Raw genomic sequence first — 18,038 nt, forward strand, 5'->3', positions numbered from 1 at the left:
TCCTTCTCTACAGGTGTGTTGGCCAGGTCATTTTTGTCACAGCAGTGAAAAAGCTGACTAAAACAATTATCATTTTAGGATAAAATCCTAGAACCTGACTTAGTGGTTCACAGAGAATATAGTCTAAGGTCTCTGAAATTCTGCTGAAATTGCCCTCCAGAAGGGCTGAGTCACTTCCCACACGCAGCAGCCATGCAAGGGTATGGTAAGTTCTTCAATCAAAAACACAGCATGGGCTTTTTTTTCTTTGCGGTGCTGGGGATTGAACTCAGGGCCTTAGTGTTGGTAAGTCAAGCACTCTATCAACTGAGCTAATAAAATTATGGCTTTTTCAGGCAAATGGATGAAATTGGAGAGTATCATGCTAAGTGAGATAAGCCAATCTCAAAAAACCAAAGGGCAAATGATCTCGCTGATAAGCAGATGATGACACATAATGGGGAGTGGGAGGAAGGCGAGAATGGAGGAAGGAGGAACTGTACAGAGGGAAAAGAGGGGTGGGAGGGGTGGGGGGAAGGGAAAAATAACAGAATGAATCAAACACCATTACCCTATGTAAATGTATGATTACACAAATGGCATGCCTCTACTTTATGTACAACCAGAGAAACAAGTTGTACCCCATTTGTTTACAATATATATTGAACAATGAAGAAAAAAAAAAAACCAGCATGTTCTACACTGCAATGGATCTTCCCACCCAATGGGGCTGCGGGTAAAAAAGAATCTGGGGCTTTCAAATGCATCTCACAAAACCATTCTCCAAAAAACTCATTGACTTCTAGGTGGAGTCCAGACCTCACTTAAAAACTCTTAACTCTTGTGTGGGGCACACCCATCACACTCACATTTCTGGTTTCACAAGTAATGGGTTGGAAGTGCTGCAAAGCAACAGGTGAGATGGAAAAAAAAACCTGCTTGTTGGGTGGACATGGAACACAATGAACATTCACAGGTGACAGGCTGGCAGTCAAGGGGAGAAGAGCAGGCCAGGAGAAGATGTGCCCTCTCCACATGCTGGGCCGAACTTGGCACAGAGCAAGTGGTGAACGACTGCCCAACACTGCCTGCATGGGATATCTCGTATGAATGTTTTATGTGAAAAGCTCAGCTCTTAAAAAACCTTCCCATTATCTGAAAAATTAAGTTGTGCTTACTTATTTGGAACATTTGGAAATCAGTCTTGCATACAAGGGATTTATAGTTCAGAACTACTCTAAACCGATTCTCTACTCCTTTAGCTGGCTCAAGCAAAGCAAAGAACACCTAGCCTCGACTTCCTTCACACTATTTGTGTGAACCCTGGGGAAAACACGTTGCAGGGGCCTAAGGTTCTCAGCCGTGAAGTCAAAGGTCGAGCTCACGGACAGAGGCTGAGATGATGTGCAGATGGCCCTCCGACTCTGGCATTTCATGACTCTGCAGTCAGAAGCGATCCTCACCTTCACAGTGGTCTCCAAGTGCAGATGCTCTGTAGCCCTGGTCACACACGCACCGGAAGGAGCCCTCTGTGTTCCTGCACTGCCCGTGAGTGCAAAGGTGATGGTGTTGACACTCATCAATATCTGCAAGCAGGAGAGCAAGGCAGCAGGAGAAGTGGTGCTCCAACATCTTTCCAATCGTTCATGGACAGGAAGCCTATAAACTACCTGCTTTATAATTAAGTGCAACTAGAATTTTCATTCTGTGACTTAAAATGATCTCTAATAAATGATCAGTCACTCCCCAGTAGGGAAAATCTTTAAAAATTTGACTAAGGACCTACGAATCTATTTATTTACCCCACTGTCATCACTGGGTAGTAAATACTTCACTGTAATCTGTGAACCTCACTCAGGCTTCTTGGGTTTCTATTACATATTCACTTACTGTCTGGCCCTTTACAGAAAAAGTTTGCCAGTCCTTGATCTACAGTGTCACAGCACAGCCCTACAGGTCTTTTCACTAGCTCATTCTTTGGGCCCCTGGCAACTGGACTCCATCCCCACTCATCCATTCACCCATTCTCATATCCTCTATTTACCTCTGCCTGTCCTGCTTTCTATCACAGGGATCCTCTGGCCAAATCTAGTGACCCTTCCCTTCTCTTGGCCCATCTGATACCCACAATGCCACTGAAGCACTCTTCCTGAATCATACACACATTCTCAGATTAGGGATCATTTATTGTTTTCTGTTTCCACGTCCCAAGTTTAGGCCCATACATATGCATGGGTCCTACCCACACATAGATGACACAAAACAAATTCCATGTATTCAAATATTTTACCTTTGTTATTAGATTATAATAATAGATTTCCCAAAGGCAGGAACCACATCCTTTATTTCTTCCTAGATATCCTAACATTTTACAGTGAACAAGCACTCAATTCATGTTGTTCCTTGAAGGACTTCATTTATGAAATTTGAGAGCATTTGCACGGGATTCAGCTACACATCAGTTCACCCGGGGAACCCTGGATCACAGCTCTCCCTGACTCTGGTCACACTGTCATATCATCACAGTATTTGGCACCTAAACCAATTTTGTGCTGTGGATAATCCGGTAGGTGATTCTTTCTACATCTGACTTATCATTGATGGTAAATCACAGCCTTTTCAAAAGAAAAGACTATGAAGAGAGCAGCCTTATACCATGTGGAGATCTCTCATCCATTCATTTGTAGTTTTCTATACATTAGTTATAGGTACTCACTAAATGCTGAGATAAATGGGGTCAGAATGCATAAAGTATAGATAAAAGCTTTGAGAGGGACTCATAAGATCCAGAACGAGTTGCTTAGTCTATCTGCATATGTGCATGTGCCATGAGTGTTCTATCACTCTCCACTTCCTGATTAGGTTCCGGAATGACATTCTATGTCCTAGAGAGAAATGGTGTGGGAGGTGATGATAATATTGGTAGATACCTTTGTAATTACCACCACATACTCTCACTTTTATAACACTATTTCAGGAGACTCTTTTGCTCATTAAATATTCAAAGCTTGTATAAATATATGGATATGATTTGTTTTTTATAATAAAACAACAGGTCATATATAGTGCAGGCTCTGTTCTCAAATAAGAAATGGCATCTATTTTCAAGAACTCTGAATACTACTGCTCATCACAAGTGGTATCATAATATCCTCAAAACTCAGGAACCCTAAATGTACTGGGAAAGTGAAATATTTCTGTCTGAAATTTAATAAAATGCTTCTTTAAAAAGTCAACCCCAGGGCTGGGGAGATAGCTCAGTCGGTAGAGTGCTTGCCTTGCAAGCACAAGGCCCTGGGTTCAATCCCCAGCACGGCAAAAAAAAAAAAAAAAAAAAAGCCAACCCCAGCAGATCTAGATTACTCATACTTATCTTTAGGAACAACACATACTTCAGAAAAAGTTTATCTTTATCTCTGAGAATAAGGGGGACATAATTTCAATCTTACTAACAAGTCTTCTTTAGAATTATTTAAAAAGAAAGGCAAAAAATTTTTAAAGCTAAATATACACAAAAACTAAGATCATTAACATTCCAGCATAATACCAGGCCAATATAATGACCTAACTACTGAAATCCCAATATGTGAGACCTTCAGTGAATTTAATGGTTTAAGTGGAAATGACTTTTTATAGTAAAGAATTACAGAGAGAGCAATACTATTTCTTCCTAATATTAATATTTAGCCATTGGCACCTACGCCATGTTTTTCAGATGTAACTCTCATTTTATCAACCTGTCTGACTTGTGTCTAAGTCCTGGGCTTTCTGGTACTACAATGCAATCATCTAAGTCATGTCTAAAAGTCATATTCATGTCTCTGAATGTACAGTTTTTCAGACAGGTGCCTTATGCCAAAGTCTCAGCTTCCAGACTCCTACCTTCACACTGGTCTTTAGTGGCCGACAGCTGGTACCCCTGGCCGCAGGTACACCGGAAGGAGCCCTCAGTGTTTTTGCACTGCCCGTTGATGCACAGATTCCCTTGCTGACACTCATCAATATCTGGTAACACAAACAATGACAGCTGTTTTGAGAAAGAGTCCACCTAGGAGAATCAGTGCCCTCTGCAATGTGCTCGGGGTGACTGTCACAAAAATCAGACTTCTTATATGAGGCACTATAAACTTCAGATCACCAATGTTCCTTGTCTCAACCACAGCATGCTGAACTACAGAAATGATTACAAATAGACAATAAACTAATGAGAAAAAGGTACTTAAAACACAACATCAAGCTCCTGACCACCTCTCATACTTTGCATACAACAGAAATATAATATATAAAATAATTTAGAGTTGAAAACAGAAGATAGAACCTGAAACACAAAATAGATATAAGACAGTTTGTAGATCCGTTGAGTTACAGGAAAGGAGGCAAAAATAAGACTACCAAGAATTTTTTAAAAACAAATCAAAATGTAGGCAGTGCTAGAATGAAAGTTGTTTCTACTTTATTTAGAAGTTAAACTCTGAAGTCAAAGGGTTGCATGAAAGAACTCTGAGCTTATTTTCAAGGTAAAAAAGGAAAACCAGGAGAAATGGTATTGCCAAGATGGTTGGTGGCAGTACCAAAGGAGAAAGTGATAAGAAAAATGCCTTAACTGAAGATAAAGCCATTGACTGAGAAAGAACATATTTCTTAATAAGTGTTCTAGGGGCCAGGGTTGTAGCTCAGTGGCAGAGCGCTTGCCTAACATATGTGAGGTACTGGGTTCGATCCTTGGCACCAAATAAAAATGAACAAATAAAATAAAGGCATTCTGTCCATCTACAACTACAAATAAAAAATATTAAGTGTCCTTGGAAATGTGGTGTCCATGAAGTTATACAACCGAAGGAAAAGAATGGCTTCATTAATAACTTGAACACTCTGGTAGAAGCAAAGTTGGTTTTTCAAATGCTTGTTTGGCTATTACGTTGGTCTGCCTGAGTTAGAGAATTCTATCTTGCTTGGCCTGTGCAGATACAGCCTCAACACGTTCTTCAAAATAGCAAGTCAATTTTAAGTTTGTGATTATTAAAACATGGTAGGATTGTTCTTTACCACCAATACCACGGGGCTTTTTGTGAGGATCAGAGGAAGGAATAGATACAAAACTACAATACCCCTGTCCTCAGAGGAGACAAAAGGGCCCTCATCTAAACTGAATAATAAAATAAGCACCTTGTGTTTTAAAGAAACTATGTCCTAAAATATCAATGCATGACTGTTGTTTTCTTCTAAAAGTGGTTTATTTAAGATGCATTTTAAAGTTTTTGCCAGGAAAACTCATTAGCTACACAGTTTTTTCCCTCCAGTATTATTGACAATGAACTGTTTCCTGAGAAAAGTTGCATTTCTCTCTTAACCTCTACTGATGGGTTAATATTATCCAGAGGCACACAAAGTGTTATTCCATGTTGCCAGAAACAGATTGCACAATTATTAATTGGAGTTCAGAATCTGCTTCTTATTTTATTTAATTTTTCACAGTCCTTACTTTAGTTGACTCGAAACTTACTTGTTTCACTGATTTTATTATTGGTCCCTTTTATTTATAAATAATTCCGGATTTCCAACTATTAACTGTAGGTAGAGAAATTTAATAATTAAGCCAAATTTCATCTTTTTATTTATTTATTTATTTATTTATTTATTTATTGGTACCAGGGATTGAACCCAGGGGCAGTTAACCACTAAGCCATATCCCCAGACTTTTTTTATGTTTTACTTAGAGACAGGGTCTCACTGAGTTGCTGAGGCTGGCTTTGAACTCACAATCTTCCTGCCTCGGCCTCCTGAGCTCCTGGGATTACAGGCATATGCCACCATGCCCAGCCCAAATTTCACCGTAAGAACGATTTTACCCCTTTCTGATGTTCTTGTCTATTAGTTTCAGGAGTGCATGGCAGCAAGGATCACTATGTTTTTTTTCAGCGCACACTACAAAAACACTTGAGGCGTCGGTTCACAAAGTTAAGACCCACAACAGCTCTTATAGCTGGTCGGATCTCACATGGTGTCTGACAACATTTTTTAGTACTTTGGACTCTTTTTGACTTTCTTATAGAAGACGACAAATTAAGTATTCCCACGTGAAGATGTCTGCAGTAAGGGCATACCCTCTATTCCAAGTACTGTCAAGCTATGCCAGACATCTCACATAAGTTACTCATTTATGTTGGGAAGATTGTCAGAAGCAATTGGTTGTAAGTAATGGCACATATGCTTGGAATAACTTGAGGCAACACTTATCTTGAGCAAGGTGATCTTCAGGTCTTTAAAATGACCAAGGGGAACAGAGGCAGCTGAATTGTAGAGATAAAAACCATTTTTATTTTCTGAGGAGAGTCAGAATTCCTGAGACAAAAGAAAGCTTTCTAATAAAATAGGCATGCTGAACAAATGTCTTCATTTTGTGCCAAGAGACGAATAGAAAACATCCCTGATTGAAAAGTATTTCTTTAAGGAAATTTTACACATATTACTGTGATGAGCCAGTGCAGAGTTAAGATAGAGACTATCTCTAGGTTTTACATACAGATGGAGGATAGACAATGCTACAAGAACATCAAGAGAAATAAGTAATGAATTAATATATTAGGTAACATATATAAAATCTGAAAAAAAATTGTCAGTACATTTAATGAGGTGAAGACAAAGTCAATATTAAGGACTATCAACAAGGTGAAATTGGTCAGAGTTGGCAGGACATTGGAAAAGAGGCAGATTTGTAAGCTGGGTAAAATTTGACTATCATGAGCTGCTGTAGTTTGGGAAAAAGATTATGAGAAAATTAAAGATGCTATTACTTAGAAAGGAAAGGCTTTGGTGGGCAAAGAAGTGGAATAAGTAGTGGTCATGTGGGTGTCCAAAGCAGAAGACAGGGTCTTGCCCAGTCCTGTCCCAGATGAAATCTCAGAGCCAGAGTGGAGAGCTAGGCTGACCATCAGGAGGAGTCAGCAGCCCCTTTCTACCTCTCAACCTTGGCACATGCCGTTTCTTTTGCTGCTAAGCTTTTTTCCCTTTGTATTCAACCCTTTAAGACCCAATTCAAGTAGCAAGACCTCTGTGAAGTTTTCCTGGAAGCACACAAGCAGAACTAGTCACGTGCATTTCAGCTTTAACACACTGCTCATTTACAAATGTATCAATGTATAAATGAGCTCTACCTTAGTCTTTGTTTTTTAGTTTAGTTTAGTTTTGTCTTTTTACTAAAACTCTGGAGTTATTGGAATTTCATGAGTTTTTCCAGTCATGTCTTCTTTGTGTTCCAGGATCCAATCCAGGACTCTACATTATATTTAGTTGTTTTTTTTCCCCAAGTCAGTCTCCTCTCTTTTTCATGACCTTAGCTGTCTTAAGGAGTAGAAGCCGGAATCCTATACATGTCCCAAATCTGTATTTTTCTGATGTTGTTTTCATGATCACAGGCTCTGGGAAAGAAGAGCACCAAGGTCAAGTGCTCTAGACACCCCATGTTAGGTGCACGTGAGATTCACGTGATATCAGTGATGATGCTGACTTTCATCACTTGGCTAAGGTGGCTGTTTATGCTGCCTTTGAATATGTTTTATTATCTCTAATTGTCTGTGGCAGATTTTGCATCTCTTCTGATGAGTTAATATTCTTGGAGGGATTGCAAACTCTCCGTAGCACATGAGTTGTGCATTGTGCCTGCTGTATGCTGGCTCCCTGATGCACAGTGAGAGGAAGAACAGCCTCTGCAACAACCCCCAAGAGTGCCACCCATGACTGGTGATGGTATGAATTCCTGGGCTCCAGGAGGCCCATCAGAAAGCAGCAGGCTCAACTGGCTTGGCAATGGCCAAGAGCAAGGCAGAGGCAATGAGTCATTCACTCGAGATTTGCCTACTCTGAGCATTATCCCTTTAGAGAGTCTAGTCCTCTAATTTTAGGAACGACATGAAGTCTGGAAATCTGAGATTATATACTGAAAGTTACACAGTGAACCACAGGAAGAGCCATGATTCAGGGAAATGGTGAGAAAAAAATGGGTCTGAAAGGTGAGATGCTCCTGAGTAAAGGCCCGTGTCCAAACAAACACAGAATCTTCACAGGGCAGCTGTGGCAGCAGCTTGACTGGATCAGAGAACACAAGCTGATCAAGGCAATAGTGACAAAGAAATTCTGGAATACAGAGGATGGGGACAGATCACAAGAGTTTTCATCAACAAGCAAATTAAAATAATCAGGCAGATTGGGGAAAAAGAAGATAAATTGGTGGACTAAGACTATAAATTAGATACGACATTTAAAGATCAATGATGACTTCTGGGGCTTGAGATCTTCACCCACCACTAACCTGGTTACGTGGGGGAAGAAATAATACCTCTTAGATAATTCCCATGGTTCATTTGGAGACTCATGGCTTAAGGAACTAGCCGGAAAGCTGTGGATGTGAGTCTCAAGAAAAAGGACAAGCAGACAACAAAGATGTGCCTACTTCAGATGCTCCCTGGCATGGCTGGTGTTCCAGTGCATGGAGGAGAAAGGCAGCAAATTCAGATGTCTTTTAATCACCTACTGCTAGCAGAAGATGCTTCAATTATTTTTTTTTAATTTTTAATTTGTTCTCTTTAGTTATACATGACAGTAGAATGTATTTTGACATATCATAAATACATGGAGTATAACTTCCCATTCTTGTGGCTGTATATGATGTGGAGTTAAAACCCTCATGAACTCATACATGAACATAGGAAAATTATGTCCAATTTATTCTACTGTCTTTCCTATTCCCATCTTCCCTCCCTTCCCTTCCTTCCCTTTTGTCTAATCCAAACTACTTCTACTCTTCTCCCTCCACCCCCACTTACTGTATGTTAGCATTCACATATCAGAGAGAACATCTGGCCTTTGTTTTTTTGGGATTGGCTTATTTCACTGAAGATGCATCAATTCTTAAGGGGGAACTGGGATACTCACAGTGACAAATTAATTATCATTCTAGCTTTAGCACTTAGCTTGAGACATTCACTTAGGAAAGAAGAAAAAGTTTACTTACTTCCTTTTTCACCTTTGAAAGAACATGTCTTCAGGTACAAAAGAAGTGGAAGAAAGAAAGATTACAGCCTATATTTTGACCACAGAAAGAAATTAAAAGTGTTAAGAATTATAAGAAGAGAGGGCTCCGGGCGGCTATCCGGAGGAGCAGCGTGGGTTCAGGACTCAAGAAAAAGAGATACTGAGAGACTTGGGACCAACTCAAAGAAGCTGGGTGAGTGTTTCCCACTGGGCAGGCGGATGGGGCGGTAGCCCCCGGACAGGGCGGTAACCCCGAAAGCAGGGATCATTGCAAAGTAGAACTGCCGGCGAGGCGCCCCTCCCCCCGCCGGAGCAGTGACCGCAGACAGCTGGGAGCATTGAAGAGGTGGCTGTTCACCACAGCGCTTGGACTCGGCGCAACCCACCCGCGCTCTGGGAGGCTGCCCAAAGGAGAAGGTGCTTGGTGAGCTGTTTGGACTGAACGTGACCACCCCTGAACACAGGGGGCTGCCCAGAGGAGAAGGAGAAATACGGGCTCGGCACGTCACTTGGAATTGGAACAGCTGCGCCAGGGCTCTGGGCGGCTATCCGGTGGAACAGCGTGGTGAGTGGTTTGGTCCCAGAGCATCCGCTCCTGAACATAGGGGGGTTGTCTGGAGAAGGAGGAGGAGCGCGGCGGGGTGCTTGGGCTCGAAGTGACTGCACCAGGGCTACGGGAGGCAATCGGGACAAGAAGGTGCACAGTGAGTTCTTGGGACTCGTGACGCACCAGATCTCTGGGTAACTGCCTGGTGGAGAAAGTGGTGCGTGGTGGGTCACTTGGTCTTAGAGCGACGGCACGGAACAACAGGTGGCTGCCGGAGGAAAAGGCGTGTGGCGGGTCACTGGGACTCGGAGCGATTGTAAGGGGCTCCAGGTGGCTGCTCAGAGGAGGGGCCGCATAGCCAGGTGAAAAGTGCAGAGCAGGGTCCTAGACGGCTTCTTGGTGGAAGGGCCCCACAGACAAACTGAGGGGCGGAGCGAAGGCTCCAGGACTGCAGGCAGCTTCTCTGAGGAGAGGCAGCCGAAGGAGATTCGTTTGTGAAGGGTGAGGCTTCCAGGCCCAGGAGGTAGGTCCGGGTCCCTGGGATCATTGCAGAAGAAGGCTGCCCAGCCCAGGCGGTAGTTGTGAATTGAACGGAACCTCTGGGAGGAAAACCGACCAGCGAGACCTCCCCACCAGGTGACTCCTCCCTGTTGGGTGAGGTTCTCCCAAAAGGACCGTAAAATCAGAGACACAGGCCCAAACTGGTCTTGCATCAGCCCACAACCTACTTCCCTTCTGGATGACCATTCATCAGCAAGTGAAGGTACCTCTGCCCACTAGCAGGGAATATACCCCACCAGAAGGCCACCACCCCTAGGGAGTCAGCTCCCTTGTGGAGCACTGCATTATCAACTTCCTCCAAGATTTCAGGCTACTGAAGACTAAGAGGGGATATAATAGAAATCTTCAGGGATATTATAAGACAATAGAGGAAATCTGCAATATCACAGCGGTCAACTGATACCTGAACAATATGAGAAAACAAGGAAAGAAAATGCTGCAAACAAATCTAGATGTTACATCAATGAAACCCAACGACAGCATGGCAGAAGAAATGACAGAAAGGGAGTTCAGAATGTACATAATTAAAATGCTCAGGGAAGCAAATGACGAGATGCAAGAGCAAATGCAGGCACTGAATGATCGCACCAATCGACAGTTAAAAGAGCAAATACAGGAAGCAAAAGATCACTTCAATAAAGAGTTAGAGATATTGAAAAAAAACCAAACAGAAATCCTTGAAATGAAGGAAACAATAAACCAAATTAAGAACTCCATAGAAAGCATAACCAATAGAATAGAACACCTGGAAGACAGAACATCAGACATTGAAGATAAAATATTTAACCTTGAAAACAAAGTTGAACAAACAGAGAAGATGGTAAGAAATCATGAACAGAATCTCCAAGAACTATGGGATATCATGAAGAGACCAAATTTGAGAATTATTGGAATTGAGGAAGGCTTAGAGAAACAGACCAAAGGAATGAACAATCTATTCAATGAAATACTATCAGAAAATTTCCCAAATCTGAAGAATGAAATGGAAGATCAAGTACAAGAGGCTTATAGGACTCCAAATATACAAAATTACAACAGACCCACACCAAGGCACATTATAATGAAAATGCCCAACATACAAAATAAAGACAGAATTTTAAAGGCCGCAAGAGAGAGGAATCAAATTACATTCAGGGGGAAACCAATACGGATATCAGCAGATTTTTCAATCCAGACCCTAAAAGCTAGAAGGGCCTGGAACAACATTTTTCAAGCCCTGAAAGAAAATGGATGCCAACCAAGAATCTTATACCCAGCAAAACTTACCTTCAAATTTGATGATGAAATAAAATCCTTCCATGATAAACAAAAGCTAAAAGAATTTACAAAAAGAAAGCCAGCATTACAGAACATTCTCAGCAAAATATTCCATGAGGAAGAGATGAAAAACAAAGAAACAAATCAGCAATGGGAGGAACCATCCTAAAGGAATTGTCAAATAAAGGAAGAACCAAGTCGTCTCAAAATAAATAAATAAATAAATAAATAAATAAATAAATAAAATGAACCAAATGACCGGGAATACTAATCATATCTCAATAATAACCCTGAATATTAATGGCCTGAACTCATCAATCAAAAGACATAGACTGGCAGATTGGATCAAAAAGAAAGATCCAACAATATGTTGCCTGCAAGAGACTCACCTCGTAGAAAGAGATACACATAGACTAAAGGTGAAAGGATGGGGGAAAACATATCATGCACATGGACTCAGCAAAAAAGCTGGGGTATCCATCCTCATTACAGATAAGGTGGACTTCAAGTCAAAACTAGTCAAAAGGGATAAAGAAGGACATTACATACTGCTTAAGGGAACCATAAATCAGCAAGACACAACAATCATAAACATCTATGCCCCAAACAGTGGCTCATCCATGTATGTCAAACAAATCCTTCTCAATTTCAGAAACCAAATAGACCATAACACAATAATACTAGGTGATTTTAACACGCCTCTCTCACCACTGGACAGATCTTCCAAACAAAAATTGAACAAAGAAACCATAGATCTCAATAACACAATCAATAATTTAGACTTAACAGACATTTATAGAATATACCATCCAACCAAGAGCGAATACACTTTCTTCTCAGCAGCACATGGATCCTTCTCTAAAATAGACCATATATTATGCCACAAAGCTAATGTAAGCAAATACAAGAAGATAGAGACACTACCTTGTATTCTATCAGATCATAATGGTTTGAAGTTAGAAATAAATGAAAGAGTAAAAAACAGAAGCTACTCCAACACCTGGAGATTAAACAATATGCTATTACATGATGAATGGATAACAGAAGATATTAGGAAGGAAATTAAAAAATTCCTAGAGGTAAATGAGAACAAAGAAACATCATATCAAAACCTTTGGGACACTATGAAAGCAGTACTTAGAGGAAAATTTATTTCATGGAGCGCATTCAATAAAAGAAGTAAAAATCAACAAATAAACAACCTAACACTTCAGCTCAAAGCCCTAGAAAAAGAAGAACAGACCAACACCAAAAGTAGTAGAAGACAGGAAATAGTTAAACTCAGAGCTGAAATCAACGAAATTGAAACAAAAGAAACTATACAAAAAATTGACAAAATAAATAGTTGGTTCTTTGAAAAAATAAACAAAATTGATAAACCCTTAGCCACTCTAACAAAGAGAAGACGAGAGAAAACCCAAATCACCAAAATTCGGAATGAACAAGGAAATATCACAACAGACACGATTGAAATACAAAACATAATTAGAAGCTATTTTGAAAATCTATATTCTAACCAAATAGAAAATTTCGAAGACATCAACAGGTTTCTAGAGACATATGAATTGCCTAAATTGAGCGAGGAGGACATACAAAATTTAAATAGATCAATTTCAAGTAATGAAGTAGAAGAGGTCATCAAAAGCCTACCAACAAAGAAAAGTCCAGGACCAGACGGGTTCTCAGCTGAGTTCTACAAAATCTTTAAAGAAGAGCTCATTCCAATACTTCTCAAAGTATTCCATGAAATAGAAGAGGAGGGTACCCTCCCAAACTCATTCTATGAAACCAATATTACCTTGATACCCAAGCCAGACAGAGATAAATCGAGGAAAGAAAATTTCAGACCAATATCATTAATGAACATTGACGCAAAAATTCTCAATAAAATTTTAGCAAATCGCATACAAAAATATATTAAAAAGATAGTGCACCACGATCAAGTGGGTTTTATCCCAGGGATGCAAGGTTGGTTCAACATCCGGAAATCAATAAATGTAATTCACCATATCAATAGACTTAAAGTCAAGAACCACATGATTATTTCAATAGATGCAGAAAAAGCATTTGATAAAATACAACACCCCTTCATGCTCAAAACACTAGAAAAAACAGGGATAGTGGGAACATTCCTTAACATTGTAAAGGCCATCTATGCTAAGCCCATGGCTAATATCATTCTAAACGGTGAAAAACTGAAAGCATTCCCCCTAAAAACTGGAACAAGACAGGGATGCCCTCTTTCACCACTCCTATTCAATATCGTTCTTGAGACTCTAGCCAGAGCAATTAGACAGACCAAGGAAATTAAAGGAATACGAATAGGAAAAGAAGAACTCAAACTATCCCTATTTGCGGATGATATGATTATATACTTAGAGGAACCAGGAAATTCCACCAGAAAACTGTTAGAACTCATAAGTGAATTCAGTAAAGTGGCAGGTTACAAGATCAATGCTCATAAATCCAATGCATTTTTATACATAAGTGAGGAATCCTCAGAAAGAGAAATTATGAAAACCACCCCATTCACCATAGCATCGAAAAAAATAAAATACTTGGGAATCAATCTCACAAAAGAAGTAAAAGACCTCTACAATGAGAACTACAGAACACTAAAGAAAGAAATCGAAGAAAACCTTAGAAGATGGAAAGATCTCCCATGTTCTTGGATAGGCCGAATTAATATTGTCAAAATGGCCATACTTCCAAAAGTGCTATACAGATTCAATGCAATCCCAATTAAAATTCCAATAACGTACCTTACAGAAATAGAGCAAGCAATCATGAAATTCATCTGGAAGAATAAGAAACCCAGAATAGCTAAAGCAATCCTTCGCAGGAAAAATGAAGCAGGGGGTATCGCAATACCCGAACTTCAACTTTATTACAAAGCAATAGTAACAAAGACGGCATGGTACTGGTACCAAAATAGACAGGTAGATCAATGGTACAGAATAGAGGACACGGACACAAACCCAAATAAATACAACTTTCTAATACTAGACAAAGGTGCCAAAAATATGCAATGGAGAAAAGATAGCCTCTTCAACAAATGGTGCTGGGAGAATTGGAAATCCATATGCAACAGAATGAAACTAAACCCATATCTCTCACCCTGCACAAAACTCAACTCAAAATGGATTAAGGACCTTGGAATCAGACCAGAGACTCTGCAGATTATAGAAGAAAAAGTAGGTCCCGATCTTCAACATGTCGGGCTAGGACCAGACTTCCTCAACAGGACTCCCATAGCACAAGAAATAAAAGCAAGAATCAATAACTGGGATAGATTCAAACTAAAAAGCTTTCTCTCAGCAAAGGAAACTATCAGTAATGTGAAGAAAGAGCCTACAGAGTGGGAGAATATCTTTGCCAATCATACTTCAGATAGAGCACTAATCTCCAGAATCTATAAAGAACTCAAAAAACTCTACATCAAGAATACAAATAATCCAATCGACAAATGGGCTAAGGAAATGAACAGACACTTCACAGAAGAAGATGTACAAGCAATCAATAAACATATGAAAAAATGTTCAACATCTCTAGTAATAAGAAATGCAAATCAAAACCACCCTAAGATTCCATCTCACCCCAATTAGAATGGCGATTATCAAAAATACAAGCAACAGGTGTTGGCGAGGATGTGGGGAGAAAGGTACACTCATACATTGCTGGTGGGGCTGCAAATTAGTGCAGCCACTCTGGAAAGCAGTGTGGAGATTCCTTAGAAAACTTGGAATGGACCCTCCATTTGACCCAGCTATCCCACTCCTTGGCCTATACCCAAAGGATCTAAAATCAGCATACTACAGAGATACAGCCACATCAATGTTCATAGCTGCTCAATTCACAATAGCCAGACTATGGAACCAACCTAGATGCCCTTCAATTGACGAGTGGATAAAGAAACTGTGGTATATATACACAATGGAATATTACTCAGCCATAAAGAATGACAAAATTATGGCATTTGCAGGCAAATGGATGAAATTGGAGAATATCATGCTAAGTGAGATAAGCCAATCTCAAAAAGACAAGGGACGAATGATATCGCTAATAAGTGGAGGATGACACATAATGGGGGGGAGGGAAGGGTTAGTGTTAGGGTTAGAGTTAGGGTTAGGGAGGGGGGCAAGTATGGAGGAAGAAAGTACTGTATAGAGGGTAAAGAGGGATGGGAGGGGTGGGGGGAAGGGGAAAAAATAACAGAATGAATCAAACAACATTATTGTATGTGGATTTATGATTACACAAATGGTATGCCTTTGCGCCATGTACAAAGAGAGAGACAACATGTATCCCATTTGTTTACAATAAAATAAAATAAAATAAAATAAAATAAAATAAAAAAAAGAATTATAAGAAGAGCTGGGCATGGTGGCACATGCCTATGATCCCAGCAGCTCAGGAGGTTGAGGCAGGAGGATTGCAGGTTCAAAGTCAATCTCAACGATTTAGAGACTATAAGCAGTCTAGTGAGACCCTATCTCAAAATAAAAAATAAAAAGGGTTAGGGATGTTGCTCAGTGGTTAGGCGCGCCTGGGTTCAATCCCTGGTACCAAAAAAAAAAAAAAAAAAAAAAAGAATTATAGAAAGAAAACCTAGGGAGATCTTGGATAAATTACAACAATGTACCACAAAACAAGCTAAAGGTTTATATATGTACTGTATATAAATAAAGAGATCATATATATCAATATAAAAAATGAAAGAGTTTACAAATAGGAAAAGATTAACAGAAATTTACAAAAGGAGAAACATAAATTGTTAATAAATATATTAAATTAATGTTTAATAATTGTAAGTGAGGAATTATTAAAGGAAATGAGTATTTTAAATAGAAATTAAACCTTTTAAAATTGAAAGAAATACATATTTGAAGATTAGAAATTAATATTCTATTAAAATAGTAAAAACTATTCAGACCATTTAACCCAATAATTGTACTTTTATGAATAAATTAATTCTACAATTCAGACAAAGGTTCATAAAAGAAAAGGGGCCTATTACAACCTTTTTCATATAACAAGAAGTTAGAAGAAATGCATTTGTTCAACACTTAAAGAACAGCAAGAAAAGTGGAACACTGTAACACACTGAAACATTATGCAGTCTTAATATAAAATGCTTATAAAACTAACAGAAAGCAGGAGATGAAAACTGTACACCTCTCTACACAATATCCATGAGATATGATTTTTTTAAATAAGATAATGAGAGATTGCTTTTTCACCTTTCTGCATTTGCTAGATTTTATACGATCAGCAAATGTTGGTTTCTTTTCTTTATTTTGGGGGATTTTTTTATTGGTTCTTTTTAGTTACACACAACCTTAAGATTCGTTTTGACATAATTATAAAAGCGTGGAATATGATTTATTTTAATTCAGTCCACAGAACTTCCGCTCACCCTCCTTTCCCCCTTTTCTGTCCTCTACTGATCTTTGTGCTATTTACATACAGTTTTTAAAATTAGCTTCTGAATAACAATTTTACTGAGATATAATTCTCCTACTTAAAGGGCACAGTTCAATGGTTTTTAATATATTCAGAGTTGTGCCCTTGTATGTATTGCCTTTATAATCAGAAAAGTTTGAATTAATAGAGCTGCAATTTATAGATATTCTCTAAAAACATATCCTTTGACTTTATGTAAATAGATCTGCTCTGTTTTTAACCACCATGAGGCATACATTCTAAGGACCCCAACTAAAATGTGTTCCAAGTGCTCAGTCAAAACAAATGCAGGTAGCATGGATTCCTTTTTGTGAAGCCCCTCGTTCTAATCTGCCCTTGTATGAAGTTCAAATACAAAGGGGGGCACGGCTGCGGCATTTACCTTGACAGTGTCTGTGGTCTGGCGTGGGGCTGTAGCCCTTGTGGCAGGAGCACATGTAGGAGCCCTCGAGGTTGGAACAAGAACCATTTGTGCAGACATTTGGCTCCAGGCACTCGTCCACATCTTGTGGGATGTTGCATAAGAGAAAGGAAAAAAAGAGAAGAAGATATAAAAATAAAACATGAATCAAGTTAAATGTGGTTAGAAATGGAAATAGTGGACTTTCAGAAGACAAGGCAGATTCTTAAAGATAACCCTCAAGTTGGCGCTGAGGAAGACAAGCAGCCCTGCTGTGAGCGGCCAGTCCTATGATTCTGTGCCTTAGCTCACTTTCCCAGAGTGACCCAAAACAGACCAGGTATGCTGCATGGACAAATTCAGGCAGCATGGAAGGCTTGTTGTAAAGGGAGCAGGGAGGAAAGGTAGATTTAGAGCAAAGTTCCCTGGAAAGTAATCTTTCCAAAGTATCAAAGATTGGGTTGGCTAGATGCCCTTCAAAGGATGAACGGATAAAGAAACTATGGTATATATACACAATGGAATATTAGTCATCAAGAAGAATAAAATTATGGCATTTGCAGGTAAATGAATGGAGTTGGAGAATATCATGCTAAGCAAGATAAGCCAATTCCAAAAAACCAAAGGCCAAATATTTTCCCTGATAAGTGGATGCTGATACATAGTGGCAGGGCAGGGCGGGGGGGTAAGGGAAGAATGGAGGAACTCTGGATCATGAAGAGGGAAATGAAGGAAGGTGTGGAGGAAGGGGGAAGAAAAGATGGTGGAATGAGACAAACATCATTACCCTATGTACACGTA

The 18,038-nt window shown here is 39.6% G+C and overlaps 1 protein-coding gene across 9 annotated transcripts in view; it reads right to left on the reverse strand.

Moving 5' to 3' along the window:
* Nucleotides 1–18,038, reverse strand: part of LTBP1 (latent transforming growth factor beta binding protein 1) — a 492,924-nt gene that overhangs the window by 81,842 nt on the left and 393,044 nt on the right. For 8 of the 9 annotated variants that reach the window (XM_079109942.1, XM_079109941.1, XM_079109940.1 and 5 more), the window contains 3 exons: nt 17,220–17,342; nt 3,862–3,984; nt 1,443–1,565 (listed from right to left, as the gene is read on the reverse strand). In XM_079109942.1, the coding sequence (XP_078966068.1) occupies nt 1,443–1,565; nt 3,862–3,984; nt 17,220–17,342 (369 nt within the window). The remainder of the gene's footprint in view (nt 1–1,442; nt 1,566–3,861; nt 3,985–17,219; nt 17,343–18,038) is intronic. The other variant, XM_079109938.1, reaches the window with a different exon arrangement.

This window comes from Sciurus vulgaris (genome assembly GCF_902686455.1).
Source record: "Sciurus vulgaris genome assembly, chromosome: 14".
Taxonomy (NCBI): Eukaryota; Metazoa; Chordata; class Mammalia; order Rodentia; family Sciuridae; genus Sciurus; species Sciurus vulgaris.